Here is a 23,601-nt window from a genome sequence, read left to right as displayed (position 1 = left end):
GATAAGCCAAAAAAAAAAAAAAAGAAAAAAGAAAAAAAGAAAGAAAGAAAGAAAGAAAGAAAAAGGGAAAAAAAAGAAAGAAATTAAGTGAGGAAGTGCTCAAGAAAATGATGGGAGAATATCACGAGAACCCAGGAGGACCTGGGAAGGCTCCCACTGGCTAAATCTGGAGAATTTGAGCACCAAAATAAGCAAAAGCAGTAAAAAAAATTATAAACTCTTGCAAAAAAAAATAAAAGAGAGAGATAGAGAGAATATATGAGTCCATACTGATAAATAAATAAATAAATAAATAAATAAATAGGGGAAAACCAGTAGTCGGGCTGTTGCTTACAGGAGAATACCAAGTGTCAACTTGTAAATGCTAGAAAAACACCATTTTGCAATTATCATAAAAGAGATTGGATCAAACAAGAATCATTAATTGATGCTGAAACGGTGGGGTGGGGGGATGAGATGTATTTGATGAGGAAGCAAGATATTTTCATGGTCTTAAAGTATCACCACACAGATTTGCTAGTGACAAATGAAAAAACAGTCACTATACAGTGAAAAATTAGACATCTTGACCATATGATCAAAACTGACATCACCAATGAAGGACAAGTAGGCATCAAGTCCCTTCAGATATGATACCCCAAGAAGGACACAACATCATTTATCAGTATTCCAGTTGTGAATACATAACCTGAAGATAATTGTGAGAAAACTATGAGACAAACTCAAAAGGAAGAACCATATAATAGAGAAATTAAAAAAAAATTGATGTTGGGGCCAGCAGATGGCGTAGCAGTTACATCACTGGACTCCCACTTGGCTGACCACAGTTTGAGTTCTCGACAAGGTGCCTTGAAACTCATGCTGGGTATGTGTGCATGCATGTACTAGAGGAGAAGGGATTGCAGCATGGATATCCCCCCTTGCGAGGCTGACTTTTCACTTTTCCCTCTCCCTGTCTCTGTCTCTGTCTCTCTCACTCTCTCTGGTGAGCACATGCACCCTAAGGCAAAAAAAAGCACTATTAAAAAAAGTCAGTGTCATTAAAGAGAAAGAAGGGCTGAGGGAATGCTCCAGATTAAAGAAGGCTAAAGCAATATGATGATTAAATGTAATACCTGATCTTAGACTATATTGAACAGCACTGAGTTCTTCACATTTAATAAAGAATATTGGAATATGAATGGTCATTTATATAAAAGTATTGCATTAATGTTAAATTTTTCAGACTTGATAACTGTAGTGTGATTATGTAAGAGAATCTTCTCATTCTTAGGAAAAACTTGAAGAAGAATTCAGGGGTAAAAGGCCATGATATATGTAATTTGTTCTCAAATGGCTCCAAAACAATAAAGAGAGTTAGAAAATGCTAGAAAGTGATAAAGGAGCGACCAGCAGGTGGTGTAGTAGTGAAGGTGCTGGACTCCTATACGGCTGACCATGGTTCGAGTCCTGACCTGGTAGCTTGACAATCACTCCAGGCACATGAGCATGTGTGCCCAAAGGCCCAGGAGGAGGTGTGGCAATCCTCCTTGGAGAGGGGGGTTGGTTTCTCACTTTCTCTCTTACTGTCTCCCTCTGGCAAGCACACATGTCTTATGGCAAAAAACTTAAAAAAGGAAATGATAAAGGAAATGGGGCAAAATATTAACAATAGGTGAATCAGAAATAAAGAGTATATGGGTGGAGGGACCAGCAGTTAGCGCAATGGCTATGTCACTGGACTCCCACGTAGTTGACCACGATTCACATCCCGGACCTGGTGACTTAAACTCATGCCGGGTGCATGTGTATGCATGCCCAAGATCCGGAGAGGAGAATGGAGAAGGGATTGTGGTACGGCCATCCCCCCTTGGGGGTGATTTCTAGCTTTCTGTCTCTCTGTCTCTCTCTGTCTCTTGCCCCCTCCAAAAAGAAAAAAGAGAATATAGATGTTCTTTGTGCTAGTCTTGTGACTTTTCTGTGATTTTGAAATAATTTCTCAATTTAAAAGGGTAAATAATGTGGTCCTCTTGGTATCATTAAGACTTGGTGAGAAGGAACTTCCGATTGGATTATGGTAATGAAAATATATATCTTGTTCAAAAGGAAAAGACCACAATACTGAGATCCATAAACCTGAGTGGAAATGTGTGGTGGAGAGTATGGGTATGAGAATGAAAAGGAGAGGAAACAGAAGTTATAGCTTGATGGCAGTATGTAACCAGTATGTTACATCACCTGGGCAGACAGGTTATAGCTAATGCTTTTGTCAGGCAAAGTACAAAACTGAAACAGAGGAACGATAATACTGTAATCAGGAAGACAAACATCTAACATCTGCTGGAATTCTCCAGCTAACAGCATCATCTGAAACATATTGGATGTGATCATTTCAAATCTTGTAATATGTGCAAAGAAAGTTAAAAATAAAGAAGGAAGTTGCAAAAGTAGGGGGGAGGGGAAATACTTTCCAGACTTAATTCTAACCAACAAGGATGAAAATTGTGGATAAGGAAAATATGACAGGGTTGGCCTTGTAGCACAGCAGTTAAGCATTGTACATAGAAAGCCCAAGACCCATATGGTTGACTGTGGCTCAAATCCTGGCCCTAACTACTTAAAAATCAATGCCAAGCATGTGTGCATGCATGTGCAAAATTCAGATGGGTTGGAGAAATGGAGGAAAAAGGATTATGTTATGACCATGCTCCACTGAGGGTGCACACTGTTTCTCTTTGGTGAGCACACATGTCCTCTGGCAATAAAAAAATAAAATAAATAAATAAGGAAAATAAATAAATAAATAAATAAATAAATAAATAAATAAATAAATAAATAAATAAAATGTGACAAAAATCTAAAGGAAAAGTAATACTCAGAACCAGAGTTCAGTCATTAGTGGCTGGCCAGACTGGTAAGTAGGATTGGGACCAAGTATCTCCACAAATATTTGTTTCTAATAAAATAACTACCCATTACCATCCAAAATTTTGCTACAAGGCACTGCCCTTGTCCCTGCTCTACTGGACTTTTCTATCAATGATTAGAGAAAGACATAGAAGGCAGGACGGAAGAGAAGGGAAATATATTAGAAGGTAGAATTTGGGGGACCAGCAGATGATATAATGGTTACATCACTGGACTCCCATGTAGTCGACCACAGTTCAAGTCTCAGACCCAGTGGTTCAAAACTCACACTGGGCACACATGCATGTGTGACCAAAATCCCAAGAGGAGAATGGAGGAGAAGGGATTGAGGCATGGCTATTCTCCCTTTGGGGTGATTTCTCGCTTTCTGTTTCTGTCTCTCTCTGTCTCTCTGGTGAGCACACACACCCTATAGCAAAAATCTCTCTCAAAAAAAGAAAAAAAATAGAATTTGGATCCAAAGGAATTGGGCATGCTGGAATGAAAAGGCAAAACTAAACAGATAAAATGTAATAAGAATAAATTCAAGGTGTCATATTTCAGTTTAGACACTCAATTATATTATATAAATGTAGGGTTTTGAGTACATAGGGATTCCAGTTGACTATAGTTCAGTAAACAGTAATAAATGTGACTGCTAAACATAAGATACAGGGCAAGGAGGCATCAGCTGATACACAGGAGAAATAATCCAACTATCCTATGTAGTGTTCAGAACACTTATGGAGTATTGCATTCACTTGTTTTGATAGTGCATTGTATAAAGCACTTTGACAAACAAAAGTCTGCCTATAAAAGGAATACCATGATGGTTAAGAATCTTAAAACCGTGATATGTGAGGAACAATTGAAAGAACTGAGGATGTCTAGCCTGGAGAAGAGAAAATTTAGAAGGGACATATGAGCTACCTAAAATGATTTGAAGAATTGTTATGTGAAAAATAGATTAGGCTTGTTATTGAGGCCTTTAGTACCTAACTAATAACTGTTGTTTAATTCAGGGAACATTAACTTTGAAGACTGCCAGACTTCCATTTCAATTTTCACTCCATTATTTGTAGCACTGTGACCTCGGGCAACTCACTTAATCTGAGACTCAGTTTCTTAATCTATAAAATATAATTAAGGGTGGGCCTCAGCCTAGTGGTTAATATATATATATATATATATATATATATATATATATATATATATATATATATATATATATATATATATATATATATATATATACATATATATATACACACATGTATTTATATATACACACACATATATAATTAATATCACCTGCCTCATAGCACATAAGTAAGAATTCATGAGGACTAATGGAAATAATGTATGGAGGAGTGTTCATAAACGGCAAAACATCATAGATATGTAAATTATTACTGCCATTGTTATTAACTAATAGAGAGATTTTGGTCTCTTGTATGGAAGCACTGACAATTATTTATAGCCACACAACAATTGCATGGACTATTTGTTAGAAATGAGTTCTCCATCACTGGAAATGTTCAAGCAGAGACAAGACAATCACCTACTGGGTGTCTGGCAGAAGGGAAAAATATGACTAGATGACTTTTAAGGTCCATTCCAATTTTAAGATATTATGATCCCATCACTATTAAGAATTATCCTTTAAGCTTTTCTTTACAAAAGACTATATAGCCTTGAAAACAGAAATGATAATCTTCAGATATTTGTCAATTCTTGGATTTGTTCTCATCTCCCAAAAGCAAACTGCTTTTCCTGTTTTAGGGAGAAGCACAGTTGCTGGCTCTAAGACTTTTCCAAAGTAGGAGAGACAATTACAAAAAGCACATTACTAAGTAGAGTTTGTGACTTCATAACCGGAAGAAACAGCTAGGAACACAGCTACATGGGCCAAGTGGCTTAGGTTGTAACTGAACGAGGCAAGTGTTTATTAGAGTTAGATCCCAAAGGTCTTCTCATCTCCCCAATCCACCATTGTTACAAAACATAATTATGTCCTAGAATGATCACAAAACAGGAAAAGGAAGCCTATCAGAAGGGCTTAGTTGGATAAACTCCCCTCATGCTGGCCTGTGAAGCCTGACATAAAAGCATAAACACAAAGGTGAAAGAAAATACTTATTTGCAGCTATGCAATGATGACTTTAGGGTGGGAATCAGTTCCAATCTTGAATCTGACCTTTAATTCTGTGTTTGTTTCCCCCCAGAACTGAGGGGAATATTCAGCTCAACCCCTATTAACTGGCAATTGATGAGTTAAGGTCCTATTCTGCCCTGTCTAGCTCCTATTCGCCAGAAGGTAAAACCCTAACATGTGGGGTAAGCAACTACTTTTTAAAACATTTTTCATTTTGTGGTCCCATGACGTATTTTTATACTTAGTGTAATCTTTGGTAGAAAGGGAGAAAGAGTCAAAGAAACAGTGATAGAGGCAGACTTGCCACAATATTCATTGATACAAACAGGAACAGAAAAGTAACAGTGTTTGAACATTAATATATTTTACCATGATAATGAATTGAAGAAGAGTCAAGGAGAGAGATGTTCACACACATATACTGGCAATAACGGTGGCTTATCTACCCAGGAACAAATAGTAAGCTTTTATCTCCTTGGGATAGTGGAATGACATGGATTAGTTGAGGAAAAGCTAAGGATTACATGAACAAATGGAAGTGGCCCCAGTGACTGCCCAGCAAGGAAATATACAACTTGCTTGTCACCCATCAGTGAGGTTTTTGCAGTGCTCTGGGGAGCTTACACTGTCTATGAAACACTGTACTAAACAACCTAACATGTCTTACAAACACTTGCCTCGTGGCGCCCCGGCCAATCTTGAGCAGCTTACTGCTTCCTTACATTTCCTTATCTCTGGCCACAGGCCCCAACTACACCATGACTTACTGATGAAGTTAGCCTGGCCAGTGAATATGGTGTACTGAAGCTCATAGGAGCTGATGCTGAACTCATCATCCGAGATCCAGTGGACTGTAATCGTGTCATGGGAGGCAGTACAGAGTTCCTCTCGGATAGATGGTGGGTTTGGGGCTGTAAGGAAAGGTGGAAAAAAAAGTAAGGAAAGCACATTCTCTCTTCTGGAATTTTACAATTGATATTTTTCCTGCTTAACCCAACATCTCTTGGAGAATAGGTTAATAGAAAGCTTTTGACTGTATGAACCATGCAACCTGAAGCAAAGTATTGAGACCTCAAGCTCCCCCAAACCACATTTTGCTTCAAAGATAAAGCTATTTTAGGCAAAGATATAAGCCTAAGTGATTGTGATGATTGCCCCAGTTATCTGGTCTGCTAAACCAATGAGACCAAAAAGTCTGTGGAAAAAAATTGATGAAAAACACTAGCTTATTTCAGTGCTAAAAATTCTAAAATCTATACATAGTTTTTCTTCATAATACACACTTTCCGTGAACTTTTTGAAGACCCCTCCCATCATATAAACATCTATGTAGAGATTAGAGCAAAGTGGCCACATGGTTTTCTTATGACATGGCCCTCAGCTTAGTTCTTTTTATTTCAAAATAAATTTTACATATTTTTGACAATGTAGTGAAGTAGGAATAAGTAAGAGTTACCTCATCTATAAAGTTGGGATGATAATTACCTCATAGATTTGTTGTGAGAATGACTTATATAAAATTAATAGTGTCTGGCATAAAGTAGATGTTCAATAAATGACAGCTATATTGATACACTAACAAAATAGTTATAAACATAAAATTAGTGTGTGTATATTTTTCTCACGAAATGATAATTCAATAATCCTAAAGGGTGGCTGCATTCCCCATTTTCTAAAATTATCTTCAAATCAGATATTTCTTACATTTTTTTTCTTTATCTTCAAATTCCTAAATTTCCTTAAAACTATTTGAACAGGGGACCAACAGATGGCATGATGGTTACATCGCTGGACTCCCACGTGGTCGACTGAAGTTCAAGTCCCAAACCCGGAGGCTTGAAACTCACATTGGGCCCACGTATGTGCATTGTCAAGATCCTGAGTGGAGAACAGAGAAGGAACTGTGGCATGGCCATCCCCCCAAAGGGTTATTTTTTGCTATCTGTCTCTCTGGCGAGTACATGTGCCCTATGACAAAAATCTCTTGCAAAAAAAAACAAAAACAAAAACAAAACAAAAAACTATTTGAGCAGTACCCATGCCCAATGAGGCATTCTCTAATATTCCCTAATTTCTACCTGAGTTCTACTCTCATAACAAGCAACAATATGTTACTGACAGAGTCATAAAGAGAAATCCATCAACAATTTCTTGTGTTTTACCTTTAAATATGGATGGTATACCCATTCTGACCCCAGAAAAACTTGACAAATCATTCTTCTTTTCTATTACATGACCTAAAATATATTCTACCTAGAGAGATACATATATCAATTTAAAGATTATAAAAGCAATTTCATTGCAAACATTATCTTTTTCAGATTATTTTAAAAAGTAAAAGCATGCCAAAATAAAATAAATAAAATAGGAAGAAAAGCACAGTATTATCACACCTGTTAAATAATCTAGCCCCTCCAGCAGTTTCTTTTCTCTGGAAAAATCTAAAGCAAAGTTTTCAAAGGCATCATTAAAATTGATGTCTGGAATTTGAACTTGAGAAGATGCAGTTGCCATAGCGACCCTGAAAAAGAGAAAAGTACATCAATATACATCAAAATAGGTTTGCAACCTTCATCCAGTTTGATTTCTGGTTTAACGAGGTATGAACAAATGACTTGTAAGGCTTGATTCATTAAGGGAAAATAGTATATCTGTTTTTCCGCTGGAAACCATTTACGTTTTAATCATCAGGAACCAATTAGGAGTTATACCATACTTCTTCACATATGTTCACCCCTCAAACACACTCCTCCATCCTGTCTTAATTTTGAGAAGTAAATACAGAATTTTTTCCCTTCTGCATCATTTTCCATCTGGCAGGCACGATCAAAACTAGACCTCTGAAGGCTTGCTAAGAGCCATTTGAGAGATTTTCTTCTGGCTGGCCTTCTATTTTTTTAATAAAAATCAACAAGTCAGCATGCTGGGTTAACACCTTGCCCTAAATACTGTCCTTTATTTGATCTTTTATAACATTTATATTTTACTTTATTATTCTTTTTTTTTCAAGAAGGCTTGTGCACTCGCTGGAGTGAGAGAGAGAGAAAAAAAGAAGAGAGGAAAAGTGAGAAAGCACCCTGTATGAGAGATGGTCATGTTGCAATCCCCTCTCCTCCATTCTCCTTTGGGATTTTGGGCACACTAACACACACGCTTGTGTTTCTCAGCCTTACAGTCAGCCAGGTGGGATCCAGCAAACTAAACCACTGTGTTATGGGCTGGCTTGATTTTATTACTCTCTAATTCTATAATGCTATACTATTTTTATCTCCCCACCTAATTCTTTTTGTTGTTGTTGGGGGGGGGGTAAGAAAAGGAGAAAAGAAAAAGACCTTCTACCTTAGAAGCATGACAAGAGATAAATTTTGCAATCAAATTCATGTGGTCTGCAAGAGATTATCCAGAATATCAGCATACTATGAACCTTGCCCTTAAGCCAATAGAAGTCAGACTTCATGAAGATTGGAGAGATTTGATGAATGTCCAAAAGCCACACAAATCTAGGTAATATTTCAAAGAGCTAGAACTGTTCTGCTTACACGTTGCCTTCGGGGATTATTTCAAGCTCTTATGTCCTATGAATTGAGTTGTCCAAGCCTATGTAACTCCGTTTTACAGTTAACCCAATGGTGTAAAGAAATTAACACTGCTGGAACCAGCAGGTGGCGTGGTGGTTAAGACGCTGGACACTCCCACATAGCCGACTAGGGTTCAAGTCCTGAATCTGGTGGCTTGCTTTCTCACTTCCTCTCTCTCTCTCATTATCACCCTCTGTCTCTCTCTGCTCAAACTAAAAAATAAATGAATGAATAAATAAAATAAATAATTATAAAAAAAGAAATGAACACTGCACTGAGACAAGTCACATTTCATTGTAATTGAAAAGCATGTTTTTCATAATTTTCATATTTTTATTATTATTAGTTTAGATTGGTCAACTTTTCAATATTTTTTTGTATTATTATTATTTCCCATGAGTCAAATGTTTTCCCCTCTTGCAGCTCACACCAGCCCCCCACCACCCACTTTCCACAAATCATTTTTGCCCTTAGTCTCTAGCATCCACACCTATCCTCTCCATGATTACATCTTCAGATCTCTTATCATCTGCCATCCACATTCAGTACAAATTGAGTGGGGATATATAAGGAGTATCTTTCAAAGTCTGGCTCACTTCACTCAACATTAAGTTTTCTATATTCATCTATTTTGAGTCAAATGATAGGATCTCATCCTTTCTTTTTTTTTTTTTTTTGGGGAGGTTTTTTTGCTATAGGGTGGGTGGGCTCGCCAGAAAGACAGAGAGAGACAGAGACAGAAAGCGAGAAATCACCCCCCAGGGGAGATGCACCGCAATCCCTTCTCCTCCATTCTCCTCTCGGGATCTTGGGCACGCACGCACATGCGCCCGGCGTGAGTTTAAGCCGCCGGGTCCAGGACACGAACCGCGGTCGACTACGTGGGAGTCCAGCGACATAGCCATTACGCTAACTGCTGGTTCCCTATTTATAGGTTTTTGAGAAACTTCCCGTTGTTTTCCACAGAGGATGAACTAATTTACATTCCTATCAACACTATAAGAGGGTTCCCTTTTCACCACAGCCTCCCTCACCAGTTCATGTTGCTCTTTATTTTTCTGATGCTCACCATTGTAAATGGAGTTAAAGTGGTATCTCATTGAGATTTTTAATTTGACTTTCTTTACAACAGGAGACTTTGAACATTTTCTCATATGTCTCTTGCCCATTCATAAGTCTTCCTTGGGTTGTCTATTCAGTTCATTTGCCCATTTATTAATTGGATTATTCATTTGCTTATGGGTGAGCTGCTTGAGTTCTCTATGTATTCTGGATATCAATCCCTTGTCTAAAGAAGAATTTGCTAATATTCTCTCTTGTTCTGAGGGTTGTCTTTTCACTCTATTGTTTCCTTTGCTGTTAGAAAACCTTTTAGCTTGATGTAATTCCACTTATATATTTCGGAGACCATTGCTTGTGCTTTAGAGGTCTTATTTAAGAAATTTTTGCCTTCTCCACTATCTTCAAAAGTTTCCTCTACATTTCTACTAATAGTTTTGTAGTTTGAGGCTTTATATTTAAATCTTTGCTCCTGTTTGAGTTGACTCTTGTTATTGGTGAAAGATAGGGATCCAGTTTCATTCTTCTGTAAGTGAATATTCAGTTCTTCCAACACTATTTGCTGAAAAGACTTTCTTTTCTCCATTGCATTGTATTGCACCCTTTATTAAAGATCAGTTGGCTGTATGATTTGGGGTTTACTTCTAGATTCTCTATTGGGGTTTATTTCTGGATTCTCTATTCTGTTCCATTGATCTGTGTATCTATGTTTGTGCCAGTACCATGCTGTTTTCATTATCACTGCTTTGTAATATATTTTAAAGCCAGGTAGTGAGATGCTTCTTATTTTATTCTTTTGACACAGTATTGACTTGGCATATGGGGTTGTTCACAATTCCAGACAAATTTTATAGTTTTTTTTTTCTATTTCTGAGAAGAATGTCTCAGGTAATTGGATCAGAATCACACTGAATATGTACATTTATTTGGGTAGAACTGACTTTTTTTTCAGGCTTTTCGCCATAGGGCACATGTACTCATCAGAAACAGACAGTAAGAAGGAAAGTCAAAAATCACTCCCCAGGGAAGATGACCATGCTGCAATCCCTTTTCCTCCATTCTCCTCCTGGGATTTTGGGCACATTTGCACTTGCACTTGGAGGGATTTTCAAGCCACCAGGTTCGGGACTTGAACTATGTGGGAGTCCAGTACTTGAGCTATGTGGGGGTCCAGTACCCTAACCACCATACCACCTGCTGGCCCCAGAACTGACATTTGGATTATATTGATTCTTCTAATCCAAGTTTTCCTTATAGAGGTCTTTCACCTCTTTGGTTAGGTTTATTCCTAGATATCTTATTTGTTTTGTAGCTGTTTTAAATGAGATTGCTTTCTTCAATTCTCTTTCAGTCTGTTCATTGTTGATGCATAAAAATGGTACAGATTTTTGTATACTGACTTTGTATCCTGCTATTTTACTCAGTTCCTTTATCACTTCTAGGAGTTTATTCATGGATTCCTCAACTAATTCTAAGAGTCTCAAGAGCAAGGTTCGTATTTTGTACCTCTCCTGTTTCGTATCTCCATAGTTCCTAACACAGTGTTGGACACAGTGAATACATAATTGTTGAATGAATAACTAATAGACTAACAACAATACAACTAACATTTATTCACTTTTGAGTTTATACAAGGCATTGTGCATGAAATTTACCTACATTATCTAATTTAGTCCTTACTGTAACGTTGTGAAGTAGATGTTATTTCCATTTTGCAAATGAAAAAGTTGAAACATTGAAAGAATAAGTAATTTGTGCTACCTCAGAAAACCAGTAAGGGTCAGAAATATTTGAACCCATGTCCTTCTGATTCTAAATTCTGTATTCTTAACCATTTACACAGTCCCATCTTAAATTATTTTTTCAAAGTATATTTTACATACTTCAGCAATTCGTAGTCATGGTTATACATCAGAATTATCTGGAGAAGATTTAAAAATATATACATGTTTAATTCCTGTCAGACCTTCCGAATCAGAGCCAGTGAAGATAGTTGAGCAAGCAAATGAAAGGATGGAAAGACACATTAACTTGGCAATAATATGCAGGTGAGATTGGGTGGAAGAGGCATTAAGTGTTGGAAGAGTGGGGAGGAAACATTTATGGTGAACTAGTTGTAAGGGGATGAAGAGTTGAACAAATATATATCTTCATGCTTACCTATCCTGCTATATATCTACCAACAACATCTTTCAGCTGTTCCTGAAAATAGGTTTATTTCAGGAATAAATTGCAGGTCAGTACAAACAGATGAAAAACTAATTCAGTATAATCTTAAGGTCTCATATGAGTACTTAAGTCTTCCAGGATTGGGTGAGTAAGGAGACAGCAACCTCTTTAGGTTAAGAGTCAAACCAGAAGATTAGATCGTGAAATTTTTTCCTGGCCTCCCTAGCCCTCTTCCATCCCTCCATTCAATACCTGATAAACACAACCAATGTGCTAGGCACTGTACTAGGCACTGGAGATACACACAGAGAACTAAAATAAAGGACCTATGAACAAGGCATCTTGGTTAAATTTTGGAAAAAGTTGGTTAAAACTGAGATCTTAGAAGTGTCTAAATTTTAATGGCTATTATGAAAAGTATGAGAGTTAATGTGTCAACAAGAATGTAGAGAAAAGAGAATTCTTGCAAACTGTTAGTGGGAATATAAATTAATACAGTCATTATAGTAAATGGTATGGAAGTTCCTCAAAAAACTAAACATAGAGCTACCACATGATCCAGTAATCCCACTTTTCAGTATATATCCAAAAGAAATGAAATAAATATATCAAAGAGATAGCTGCACTCCCATGTTCATTGCAGCATTATTCACAATAGCCAAGACACAGACTCAACCTAAGTTTCCATGAATGAATGAATAAAGAAAATGTACAGTAGTTCTCCCCTATTCACAGTTTTCCTTTCCAAAATTTCAGTTACCCACAGTCAATTGTAGTCTGAAAGTATTACATGGAAAATTCCAGAAGGAGAAAATTCGTAAGATTTTTGTCAAAGAGATATTTGCTATAGGGCATGTGCACTCACCAGAGAGACAGAGAGAGACAGAGAGATAGGAAGTGAGAAATAACCACCCTGGGGGGATAGCAACACTGCAATCCCTTCTACTTCATTCCCCTCTAGGGATTTTGAGTACGCATGCACATAGGCCTGACATGAGTTTAAGCTGCTGGGTCTGCGACTTGAACTGTGGTTGACTATGTGAGAGTCCAGCGACATAATCATTATGCCATCTGCTGGTCTCAACAATTCATAAGTTTTAAATCATGTGCCATTGTGCCTAACATGATGAAATCTTACAGTGTCCTGCCTTGTCCTCCTGGGAACGTGAATCTTTTCTTTGTCCAGTGTATCCACATCATATATGCTACCCAATGATTAGTCATGTAGTAAACTTCTTAGTTATCAGATCAATTGTCAAGGTATTATAGTGCTTGTAATCAAGCAACCATATGGCACAAGAGTAGTGATGCTGGCATATTCTTACAATTGTTTTATTTTATTATTAGTTATTGCTAATCTGTTACTGTACCTCATTTATAAATTAAACTTTATTCTAAGTATGTTTGTGTAAAAATAAAACATAGTATATACAGGATTTGGTACTGTCTTGTAGTTTTAGGCATCCATTGGGAATCTTGGAATGTATCCCCCATATATAAGGGAGGACTTTTGTACATATACAAAATGGAATGCTATTCAGCCTTTAAAAAGAAGGAAATTCTGTCATTTGCATTGATGAACCTAAAGGATATTACACTGAGTAGAGTTAGCCAGGCACAGAGAGACAAATATTGCATTATCTCACTTAAAGGTAGATGTTAAAAAAGATGAATTCATAAAAGTAGAGAGTATAATGGTTGTTATTAGAGGCTAGGGAAAGGAGTGGAGGTGCAGAGAGGAAATGGGAAGCTGTTGATCAAAGGGTAGAAAATTTCAGCTAGACAGTAGGAGTAAGACTGTCCTTCCCTCATCCTGGAAAGAGATGTAAAGTTTACTTTCTGTAGAGATCTGATATTATACTAAAAATAGTCTTAGCTCTCAGCTCCCTTTCTCTGCTTACTTTTTGAGATCTATTGCACAGCAGAGTGACTATAATCAATAAAATATGTTGTATATTTCAAAATAGTTAAGAGTAAATTTCTAGGGGACCAGCAGTTAGCGTAATGGCTATGTTGCTGGACTCCCACGTAGTCGACCGTGGTTTGCATCCGGGACCCAGTGGCTTAAAACTCACACCAGGCATGTGTGCATGCAAGGCCAAGATCCCGAGAGGAGAATGGAGGAGAAGGGATTGCGGCGTGGCCATCTCCCCGGGGGGTGATTTCTCACTGTCTCTCTGCCTCTCTCTGTCTGTCTGGCGAGCACAGGCGCCCTATAGCAAAAACCTCTCAAAAAAAAAAAAAGTAAATTTCTAATGTCCCACCCCTGAAAAAAGATAAGTGAGGCAATATATATGTTAATCAGCATGGATTAATTATTCTTCATTGTGTGTAAATATAAATATCACATTGTACCCCATTAATATATACATTTATGATTTCTAAATTAAAAATAATATTTTAAAATATAGGTCATACTTGAAAGATCAGGCATCAAAATGACAGTGTACTTCTCAACCCCTGAAAGTCAGGATACAATGGAGTCATGACTTCAAAGTTATAAAGAAAACTGATTTCCAACCTATCAAGTATGAAAATTAATTAAAATATTTCTAAACAAAAAGTTCTTAAAATTTACTTCCCATGTATTCTTCCTTAAGAAACAATATGAGATATTATACATAAATTAGAAATTTAAATTTGTCATAGGGTGCATACACTTGCCCAATAGAGAGAGAGAGAGAGAGAGAATGAGAAATCCTCCCTCAGGGTAGATGGCCACACTGCAATCTCTTCTCTTCATTCTCCTTTCAGGATCTTGGAAATGCACACATATATTGTGTTTTTTCAAGCCACCAGGTCTGGGACTCGAACCACACAGTGGGCCACGTGAGATCCAGCTGCCTTAATCAACATGCCACTGGCTAGCCCTCCCAAAACAAATGTTTTTAATTAAGGTAGCAAAATGGTACAAGGGGAAATCCCAATAGAGCCCAATGGCCTCTCTAAAACTGAAGAGACAGATTGAGAATTCAGATGGGAAAATTGCTTCAGAAAGAATTATGGAGACCCTTCTGAGGGGTTTCCTCTATTATTCAACAGAATACTTATCAACCCGTGCATGTTGAGGAAACTATCCAATGCTGGAGAAAGAGTCACCCAAAAATATTAAAGGGAATAATCACTGGTGCTCACAGAGGGCCAGGAATAGTATTTGTTCCCAACAGCTAAACTGGAAAATCTCATGATTCATGGGACACTGGGTCAAATACTCAAGGAGTTTGCCTCAGTCATGGGGAAAAATTGTCTGTAGACTAAACACATTTCTGATCTCAACTAATAAATCTTAAAAGCAAGACTGGAAAGTATCAAGTTATTTTCAAGTAATTTAACTGCATCCCAGAACAAAGCTTAAGAATATTTATAAGAATACAAAAATATACAGCACCAAACAAGAGAAAACTCATAAAATCTGGCATCTAATAAAAAATTACCAGACATGCAAAAAGTCAAGAAAATACAGCCCATAATGAAAAGTGACGAATCAAAACTGACCCAGATCTGACATAGATGTTAGAAACAGTAGGTAAGGACCTTAAAAAATCATTATAACTGTATTTCATATGTTCAAAAGCTAGGGAACCAGCAGTTAGTGTAATGGCTATGTCGCTGGACTCCCACGTAGTCAACCACGGTTCGCATCCTGGACCTGGTGGCTTAAAACTCACACCGGGCACATGCGCATGCGTGCCCAAGATCCCGAGAGGAGAATGGAGGAGAAGGGATTGTGGCGTGACCATCCCCCCTAGGGGATGATTTCTCACTTTCTGTCTCTATGTCTCTCTCTGTCTGTCTGGCGAGCGCACGTGCCCTATAGCGAAAAACCTCTCAAAAAAAAAAAAAAAAGCTAGAGGATGGCTGAATATCTTATGTAGCGATATGGAAAAATATTTTTAAAAGTCCCAGCCAACTACAGTGGTAATGCTCTGTGATTCCTTGTGTTTTGTGATTCTTTGACCACATGAGAAGGTCATAGGTTCTCACGCTGAGGTCTCCCTGTACATGTGTTTGTGTCCCCTGTGATCCTGGTTACATGAGGTTAGAGGTAGGTTATGGTGTGAAGACCCCATTGGAGATTACTCTGTCTTTCTCGCTCTTTATCACATGGAAGAAATAAATCAATAAACTTCTAAAAAATAAGAACCAAATAAAACTTCCAGGGATAAAACTATAATATCTGGGATGAAAAATAGACTGGTGGGGCCAACAAGTGGCAAGGTGGTTAAGGCACTGGACTCACACATGGTCAACCACTGTTCAAGTCTTGGAACTGGTGACTTGCTTTCTTGCTTACACTTTCTCTCTGTCTGGTAAATTAAAAAATAATAATAATAAATAAATTTAAATAAATAACTCTATAAAAATATGCTGGAAGTGTTAATGGCACATTAGGCATTATAGGAACAAAAGGTCAGTGAACTTGAAGACCTATCAATAGAAATGATCCAAAAAGAAATGTACAGAGGAAGAATAGACTCTACAATACTATGCTGGGACACTTACAGTTTGATAATGGTTTGTCCCCCAAAGGTTCATGTTTTGGGACTTAATTGTATTGTTAAGGTATAAGTGAAAACTTAATCTTTTCATAGTGTCCTAGGGTGGGGCCTTTTGATATGATAAGGTCATTAGGATGAGGCCTCTATGACTGAGTTCTGGTTTGTATATAAGAGAGTTAAGACCAGAACAGACAGAAACTTAGGGAAAGCTGCTTTGCTCAAAATCCTGCCTTCCATCATTTTATGGTACCTTTGGACCTTCCACTGGGCCAGAGTTGTGAGTCAAATAAACCTTTATTTTCTTCAATTCAACCAATTTCAGATATTCTTGAAAGCAACACAGTAACAGTCTAAGACAGAAATGATTTGTCCCCCAAAGGTTCATGTGCTAGAAACTTGGTCCCCAATGTAATGGTGTTGAAAGCTGATAGGACCTTAAAAAGGTGAGACGACCTAGTAGATAGCATTTGGATAGTATTTTGATGTCTTGAATAGATTAATGCCATCCAGCTATCAAAGGAATGGGTTAGTTCCTGCAAGAGTGGGGTTTGTTTTTTTTTTGAGAGGTTTTTTTGCCATAGGGCGTGTGCGCTCGCCAGACAGACAGAGCGAGACAGAGAGATAGAAAGCGAGGGAACCAGCAGTTAGCGTAATGGCTATGTCACTGGACTCCCACGTAGTTGACCGCGGTTCATGTCCCGGACCTGGTGGCTTAAAACTCACGCCGGGTGCGTGTGCGTGCATGCCCAAGATCCTGAGAGGAGAATGGAGGAGAAGGGATTGCGGCGTGACCATCCCCCTTGGGGGGTGATTTCTCGCTTTCTGTCTCTATGTCTCTCCCTGTCTGTCTGGTAAGCGCATGCGCCCTATAGCAAAAACCTCTCCAAAATAAAAAAAAAGAAAGCGAGAAATCACCCCTCCCAAGGGGGATGGCCACGCCCTATAGCAAAAAACCTCCACTCCAAAAAAAAATATTTGAAAAAATAATGGTCAAAATTTTTAAAATTTTCAGAAGTCAATTGATAATGTATAAAATTGAAAAAAATATAATAGCAATGTTATTTGGAAATATGATGGTCACACCAATACCAAAAAAAAAAATACCAATAGAGTTAAAATTGTTTTTGCTTTATTTCAAAAGTGTAGACTATCGTACTAGATTCCCTAAATTTTAATCCTGCCTCTTCCCCTTGATGGTTAGGCAATCTTAGGCAAGTCTCAAATTCTCTGAGCCTTGTTCTCTCATTTATACAATGGTAAATAGTCACATGTACCTCATAAGGTTTTTGAGAGGATTAAATGAGTTAATACTTATAAAGGCCCAAAATAACGTCTGGCACAAAGTAAGTGCTCAGTATTATTATTATTATTGGAGAAACAATAATAATAAATTGGAGATGCAGAGATTAATCATTCCTGTAATACAAGTTCTGATAATATTTTACATTGTTAATTGTACAAATTATTTAATTACAAAATAGTGTAAAAAGAAGTGATATTTTAACTATATACAAGGGGTCACCTCCATATAAATAAGAAGGCATATGGACAAAGCACAAAGGGACAACTCTTCCATTATAAGTAGAAGAAAGGTGAAGTAATGGATATGGATGTAGATATGACCAGTAGTTTGGAATGAGAAGTTGAAAAACTTACCATTTCATGAATATTGTTCTTTATGAATTATGAGGGCATTTGCTGAACAAGAGCAGAAAGGTTGCAGGGTTGGAAGTTTGAGGTGAGTGTAAAAGATTTGAAGCAACCATTATGGGGACAAGTTAAAAAGAAAGCTGACGGAAGCAACACAGAAATTTTCCAGGTCAGTACAGACAACCTGGGTAAGATAAGTCATAAATTTGTGGTACAGTAGCACCAGCCTTTCTGGTTATGTGATTTGCTCCAGCACCTGAAACATACACACGGAAAAGATGAGAATAGCTGGGCTGATTCATGATTGGGGATTTTACCAGGTTGGTGTGATAAAAGGACACCAGAGCAAGGGAACTGAGGACATTGAGAAGAGAGTAGCTAAAGTAAGAAATCACAGATCCTAAATAGGCTAAAGAATGAAGTGAAGCTAGGAGGAAGCTGATACGTAGGAAGAAAGTATAGGCACCAGGACTCAGATGTCCCAGATGTATTTGAAGAAAAAAATAGACTTTTAAACATAGAAAGTTGTAGTTTGAAGCTGGGATGCTGTGATTTATGATGTTAGTGCAATTCTGAGTCATAGTGAGGTTCAATGTCTGATCCATGGAAGTGGGTGGATGAAGTGGAGCAGAAGTAAAAGTCACTGAAGGAGGGGATGTTAAGGAGGCTTGACGAATAGAACATTAGATGGATCAGCATATGATGCTGCCGAAGTCACCCCAAAATAATGGCAGAGGCAATAGGAGGAAGATTGTGTCTGGAGCAAAAGTCTTAAATGAATGAGAGGGAGATAGGAAGAGGTGAAATTTGACCCAAGGAGCCACTGTAGCCCCTTGAAGCTTTGGTGACTATACTGAACAATGTTTCACTTTAAACTGTGGATGGGCTTCTACAGATCCATGAGTCCTCTAAAATTGTATACAAAATTCTATGTGTCTGTATCTAAAATGCATTCCCTGCCCTTCCTGAGGAAGTTTCATGACTTTCATCAAAATTTCAAGGAATGAATAATTTAAAAAAGCCTAAGAATGACTGGTCTAAAGGATTTATGTGAGGAACAACTAAATGAAAACAATAGAAACTGCACATAGACTAGGAAAAGCACTCAACCATCAACATAATTAAAAATTTCTCAGACCCTGCACCAATACCATCAGAAAAAGCTCAAGACCTGAGCAAGCAGTGGGGATATATGGCAGTAAACAGAGCTGGTGCATGGCTATGCAGTAAAAGAACTGACAGGGGACAGCTGAAGTGGCACAGCAGTAATACAACACTCCATGTTGCTTAGGTCATGGGAAGGTTCTGAGGTTTCTATACATGGAGACATGCATGTAGGAGCCCATGATCCTGGCTGGCTGAAGCTGTGGTGGATCACATAGTGACCCTATTGGGGGTGTCCCCTTCCTCACAGAAGAAATGAGTAAATAACGTTTCAAAAAGTAACCGAAATTTAGTGAAATAAATAAACAAAACAAAGTAGAAGACTGGCAAGCTGAAGAGATGGAGGGAAGGGTCCAGAAACCCACAGGGCAGTAACTACCTAGCTGAGGCTCAGTAACTACCTAGCTGGTAAATCTTCAGGTGGTAGCTACCACATATATGCCTAAACAGAGTCAAGTGACTTTATGCTGGCCACTTTTCGAAGGAGCAGGCATTTCAAAAGAATACAAGGAACTCACCTCTCAGCAATATTTTTTGCAGACTGTAGAAACCGTGCCTGGTCATTTTCTTTCAGAATATGCTCGGCTTGGTTGATGAGGACTGTTGACCGTTCAAGACACTGGCGGCAATTAGCAACCTGCTGAGCCAACTTTCTCAGTTTCATAACCTTAAAAGAATAAGTAAAAGGAAAAAAAATAACATAAAGAATACAGTGCTTTATTAAAAGCAATAAAACTACATTAAGGAGATCTGCTGCAGTGACTCTAAAAATAAGGCTTCTTCATATCCCATGGTTCCTGTACCAAGGACTAACCTTCTCACTCTGCCTACTAAGTATCTCTTGTCAATTCCTTCTTCTCCCATCTACTTTGCAACACAGTCATACATCCTTATAATGTACCTCTTTTTTATATTAATAGCATTAATCTTTCTGATTATAAAAGAAAGCTCATTATAGAAAATTTAGAAAATAAATAGTATAAAAAGAAACCCTACCACCCAGAGATCACCATTGCTTACATTTTATTGTCAATATATTTTTACCTATTTGTTTAGAAAAAAGTACCTCCTTTTTTCTTATAAGTACCTACATTTCTACGTATATATTTCTCTAAATATATACATACACATGTGTATGTATATATTTCTCATACCTGTGTGTTCAGAAATTTGTGTTCTTGGAAACTTCAATTTCTGTTTTAGCTGGAAGTACTCAGCATAGCACAAATCACTGGCAATCACTCCAGGCTTTCATAACTTTTCACGATGTATACACCATATGAGCTTAAAATTACTAACACTGACTAGCAGGGCAAGTCTAAAAACCATATAGCTGCATGGGGGTTTACACCTCAACTTCTTGCCATAATTCTTCAGTTTCCAGGTTAGAAACCTGGCAGCCTTCATTGAATCTTCTCTCTCCTTCATCTTATATATAAAATAAGTCAATGAGTCTTAATCATTTTCTTTCTAGCAATGCCTGTTATGGTCTTCTCTTCCATTTGTGCTGCCACTACTGTGGTTTAGCTGCATTAACTCATAAAAAGAATCATTCCATAACCTACATAATTTGCTTTCTGACTTTGGAACCATTTCTTTCTCTATACTTATGCCATAGAAATCAGTTTTCTCCCTTCCCAAGAAATGAGAATGGCTTCCAAATATCTTTTGGATTAAGCCAAAGTCTTCATACTGGCACTTAAGATCTCTCCATAATTCTGGCCTATATTTGTACTATTACTTTTTTTTTTCTTTTCCTTTTTTGTATTGGCTTACATAATAGTAATGCATTCACATCCTAAGTGTACACCTTAGTGAATTTTTGCACATACTTACACCCATGAAACCACCAACCAGGTCAAGATAAAGAATGTTTCCAACACCCCAGAACTGCCATCATTTTATTGGATTCATAGCACTAGGCCAAACACTGCTTCTTCTTTTCCTCTCTCCCTACAGCCTCATTTCTTCTTGCTTGTATGATCCAAATTCAAACTGGAATAATCAGGAATAAAATTTTGACATTTGTAAAGGCAACTCTTCCTTGGTCTCATGGAAGTGTTGTGCTTTACCTTTGTCTCTTTGATTTTGACAGCAATCATTTGCTTCCTCTGCTGGATGATCTCTACCAACTCGTCACATTCTTCCATAAGTTTTGCCTCATGCATAGCAGTATTCACCTGCCAAGAAAGTCCAGAGTATTACACAGTGATTCTTGCCTTTGTCTCCTGCTGGCTCTAAAAGGTTCGGACTGACAGCTAAGCATGCACAACTTCTTCCATACCTCCCTCTTAAGATCCACTCCTAGAAGAAGGGTAGAGATGATGATTAAATGATGCAAGGGCATTGAAGCACCACAGATAGGAAGCTCTCCGGGCCTCTGGTAGATCATGATGGTTAATGGAAGGCTGGGCAAAAGGACAGATGAGATGGGGGCATGTTATTCCCACTGTGCAATTCCCTTGACTCAAGCACCCTGCACTCCTGCCGTTCTTTTAGAAAGAGGGTAAGGAGATTTAGGTATGTTAAGAAAAGAAGATTCCTCTCCACAGGCATAATAATATTAAGATAACATTACAAAAACTTATTTCTACTGAGTTAACCACTTTTTTTTTGTTTTCCTTGTTCTTTTCTAATTATTACATATATAATTGTGCAGATACAATTTCATATTAAATATATGAATGTGTAGATATTTTTCACATAGTTATGTTTTAGTGGATATTTCTCACTTTGGACTGTCCAGTATTTGAGTACCTTTCTTATTTTGGAATGCTGACTACATCAAACTATCTCTACTGCAAAGTCAGGGTGAGGTTGAAAAAAAAATCACCATGCTTCATAGTCTTTCCAGGGACTGATTTATCCTTCTCCTTATTTCGAGTGTTATCATCAGTGGATAGGACAGAATCCATCTCACCCCTCCAGAGGGGCTAAAACGAGAGGAGGGTATCTTTGGGTTGTGCAAGCACAAAGGAAAATGAAGGCGAGAGGAACTAATCTCTTTTAACCACTTGATGCGCCAACGCTTCATAGATATAGGAATTATTTCATATAAAAATGATTTTATAAGTGTCATTTTATTCCCATTTCACAGATGGGGGAACTGAGAATCAGAACATTTTTAGTGACTTTCTGGAGAATCACACAGCTAGTTAAGTGGTAAACCATAATTCAAACCAAATTCTGTCATGTGAAACCCCTGGGCAGGCCTGGTGAGCGGATGAGGTTCAGTTCCATTTTAGCAGCACACAGACCAGGCACACGGAAAAGCACAATCATTCCAAGAATATATTCAAGGATCACTTGAGGTGAGCTCTAGAAGGCTGAGGAATAGACAATGAGTTACTTGAGAATATGAAAACTCAAGGGCTAGCTGTACTTCATTAGCAAGGTAGGGTTGCATTTTCAATTGCTATCTCTCTTAGAGAGTTTCTTACGTATTCCAAGCCAGAAGAATACCTGTCACTAGACCTGCTGCCTTGTTTCTCATCCTCTAAGGTCCCTGCTGGTTAAATTTTCTGGTTTTTACTTAAGTAAAGTAAAATACATTTGTGGTGTGTGACAACTTCATTTTGCTTTATGTATTTCCACTTTCTGGGCAGAGTGCCACAATGGGAGCTTGTACTTACTCTAAATGAAGTCCCCTTCTGGCCCCCTTTTTTCTCGCAGACATCTCTTCCTTCCCCTAAATTGGATCTACTTCTCTAAGGCAGATACTGTATCATCTCAAGGAATTTCCACTCATCTAAGAATAAAAGATTCATCTGTCTCTCCCTGGGTCCTTGCTTAGAGTATGTGAAAATTTAGGCACTTTCCACTTACAGTTTCTTTTTGGGGCAGCGGCAGGTGTAGTATGCCTTAGACCTTATTGCGATTTGGAAGTTGGACTAACTTTTACATAACAGTCACTATATGCTAGGCACTGCTCCAATCAGTTTGCATATATTAGCTCTCTCAATCCTTGAAACAGCACTGTGAAGTAAGTACCATTACTCCATTTGACAAATGAAGAAACCTGAGCACAGAGAGATGAAGAGATTAAGTGACTCAAGGCTACACCACTAGTAAGTGGTAGAGATGGGATGTGGACACAAGTATGACTGTAGAATCCACACAGTTAACCATTACAATTACTGTCTCTCCTGTCTAGTGTTAACTACATCCCTATTTTCGGTTTCTGACCATCATTCTCTTTTCCACCATCCATCTTTATTCTGTCATTTTTCTGTTTAGTCATTTCAGACTCCTTTGTTGGTCTCCTAGGATGCCATACAGTTTCATATACCGTGCCTTTATCTGAGACTGTGCTTTTACTCAGAAAGTCACCTCCCCATTCATTTATTAGACAGATGCCTAGCTATAGCTCAAGGTTTCGCTCAAACATAGTCCACTTTTGTAATTTTTTTTTTTAATTTGTCAGAGGACACATATACTCTCC

The 23,601-nt window shown here is 37.8% G+C and overlaps 1 protein-coding gene across 4 annotated transcripts in view; it reads right to left on the bottom strand.

Moving 5' to 3' along the window:
- MID2 (midline 2) overlaps positions 1-23,601 on the bottom strand; it is a 123,042-nt gene that overhangs the window by 17,402 nt on the left and 82,039 nt on the right. For 2 of the 4 annotated variants that reach the window (XM_014585697.2, XM_027769689.1), the window contains exons 4-7: positions 21,233-21,340; positions 19,679-19,827; positions 7,435-7,562; positions 5,719-5,952 (exon numbers count right to left, since the gene is read on the bottom strand). In XM_014585697.2, coding sequence (XP_014441183.1) covers positions 5,719-5,952; positions 7,435-7,562; positions 19,679-19,827; positions 21,233-21,340 — 619 coding nt within the window. The remainder of the gene's footprint in view (positions 1-5,718; positions 5,953-7,434; positions 7,563-19,678; positions 19,828-21,232; positions 21,341-23,601) is intronic. The other 2 variants (XM_014585698.2, XM_027769690.1) reach the window with 1 other exon arrangement.

This window comes from Tupaia chinensis, unplaced genomic scaffold, assembly GCF_000334495.1.
Source record: "Tupaia chinensis unplaced genomic scaffold, TupChi_1.0 Scaffold000082_1, whole genome shotgun sequence".
NCBI lineage: Eukaryota > Metazoa > Chordata > Mammalia > Scandentia > Tupaiidae > Tupaia > Tupaia belangeri.
The sequence above is the reverse complement of the archived record's forward strand: the minus strand, read 5'-3'. Positions and strand labels throughout refer to the sequence as shown.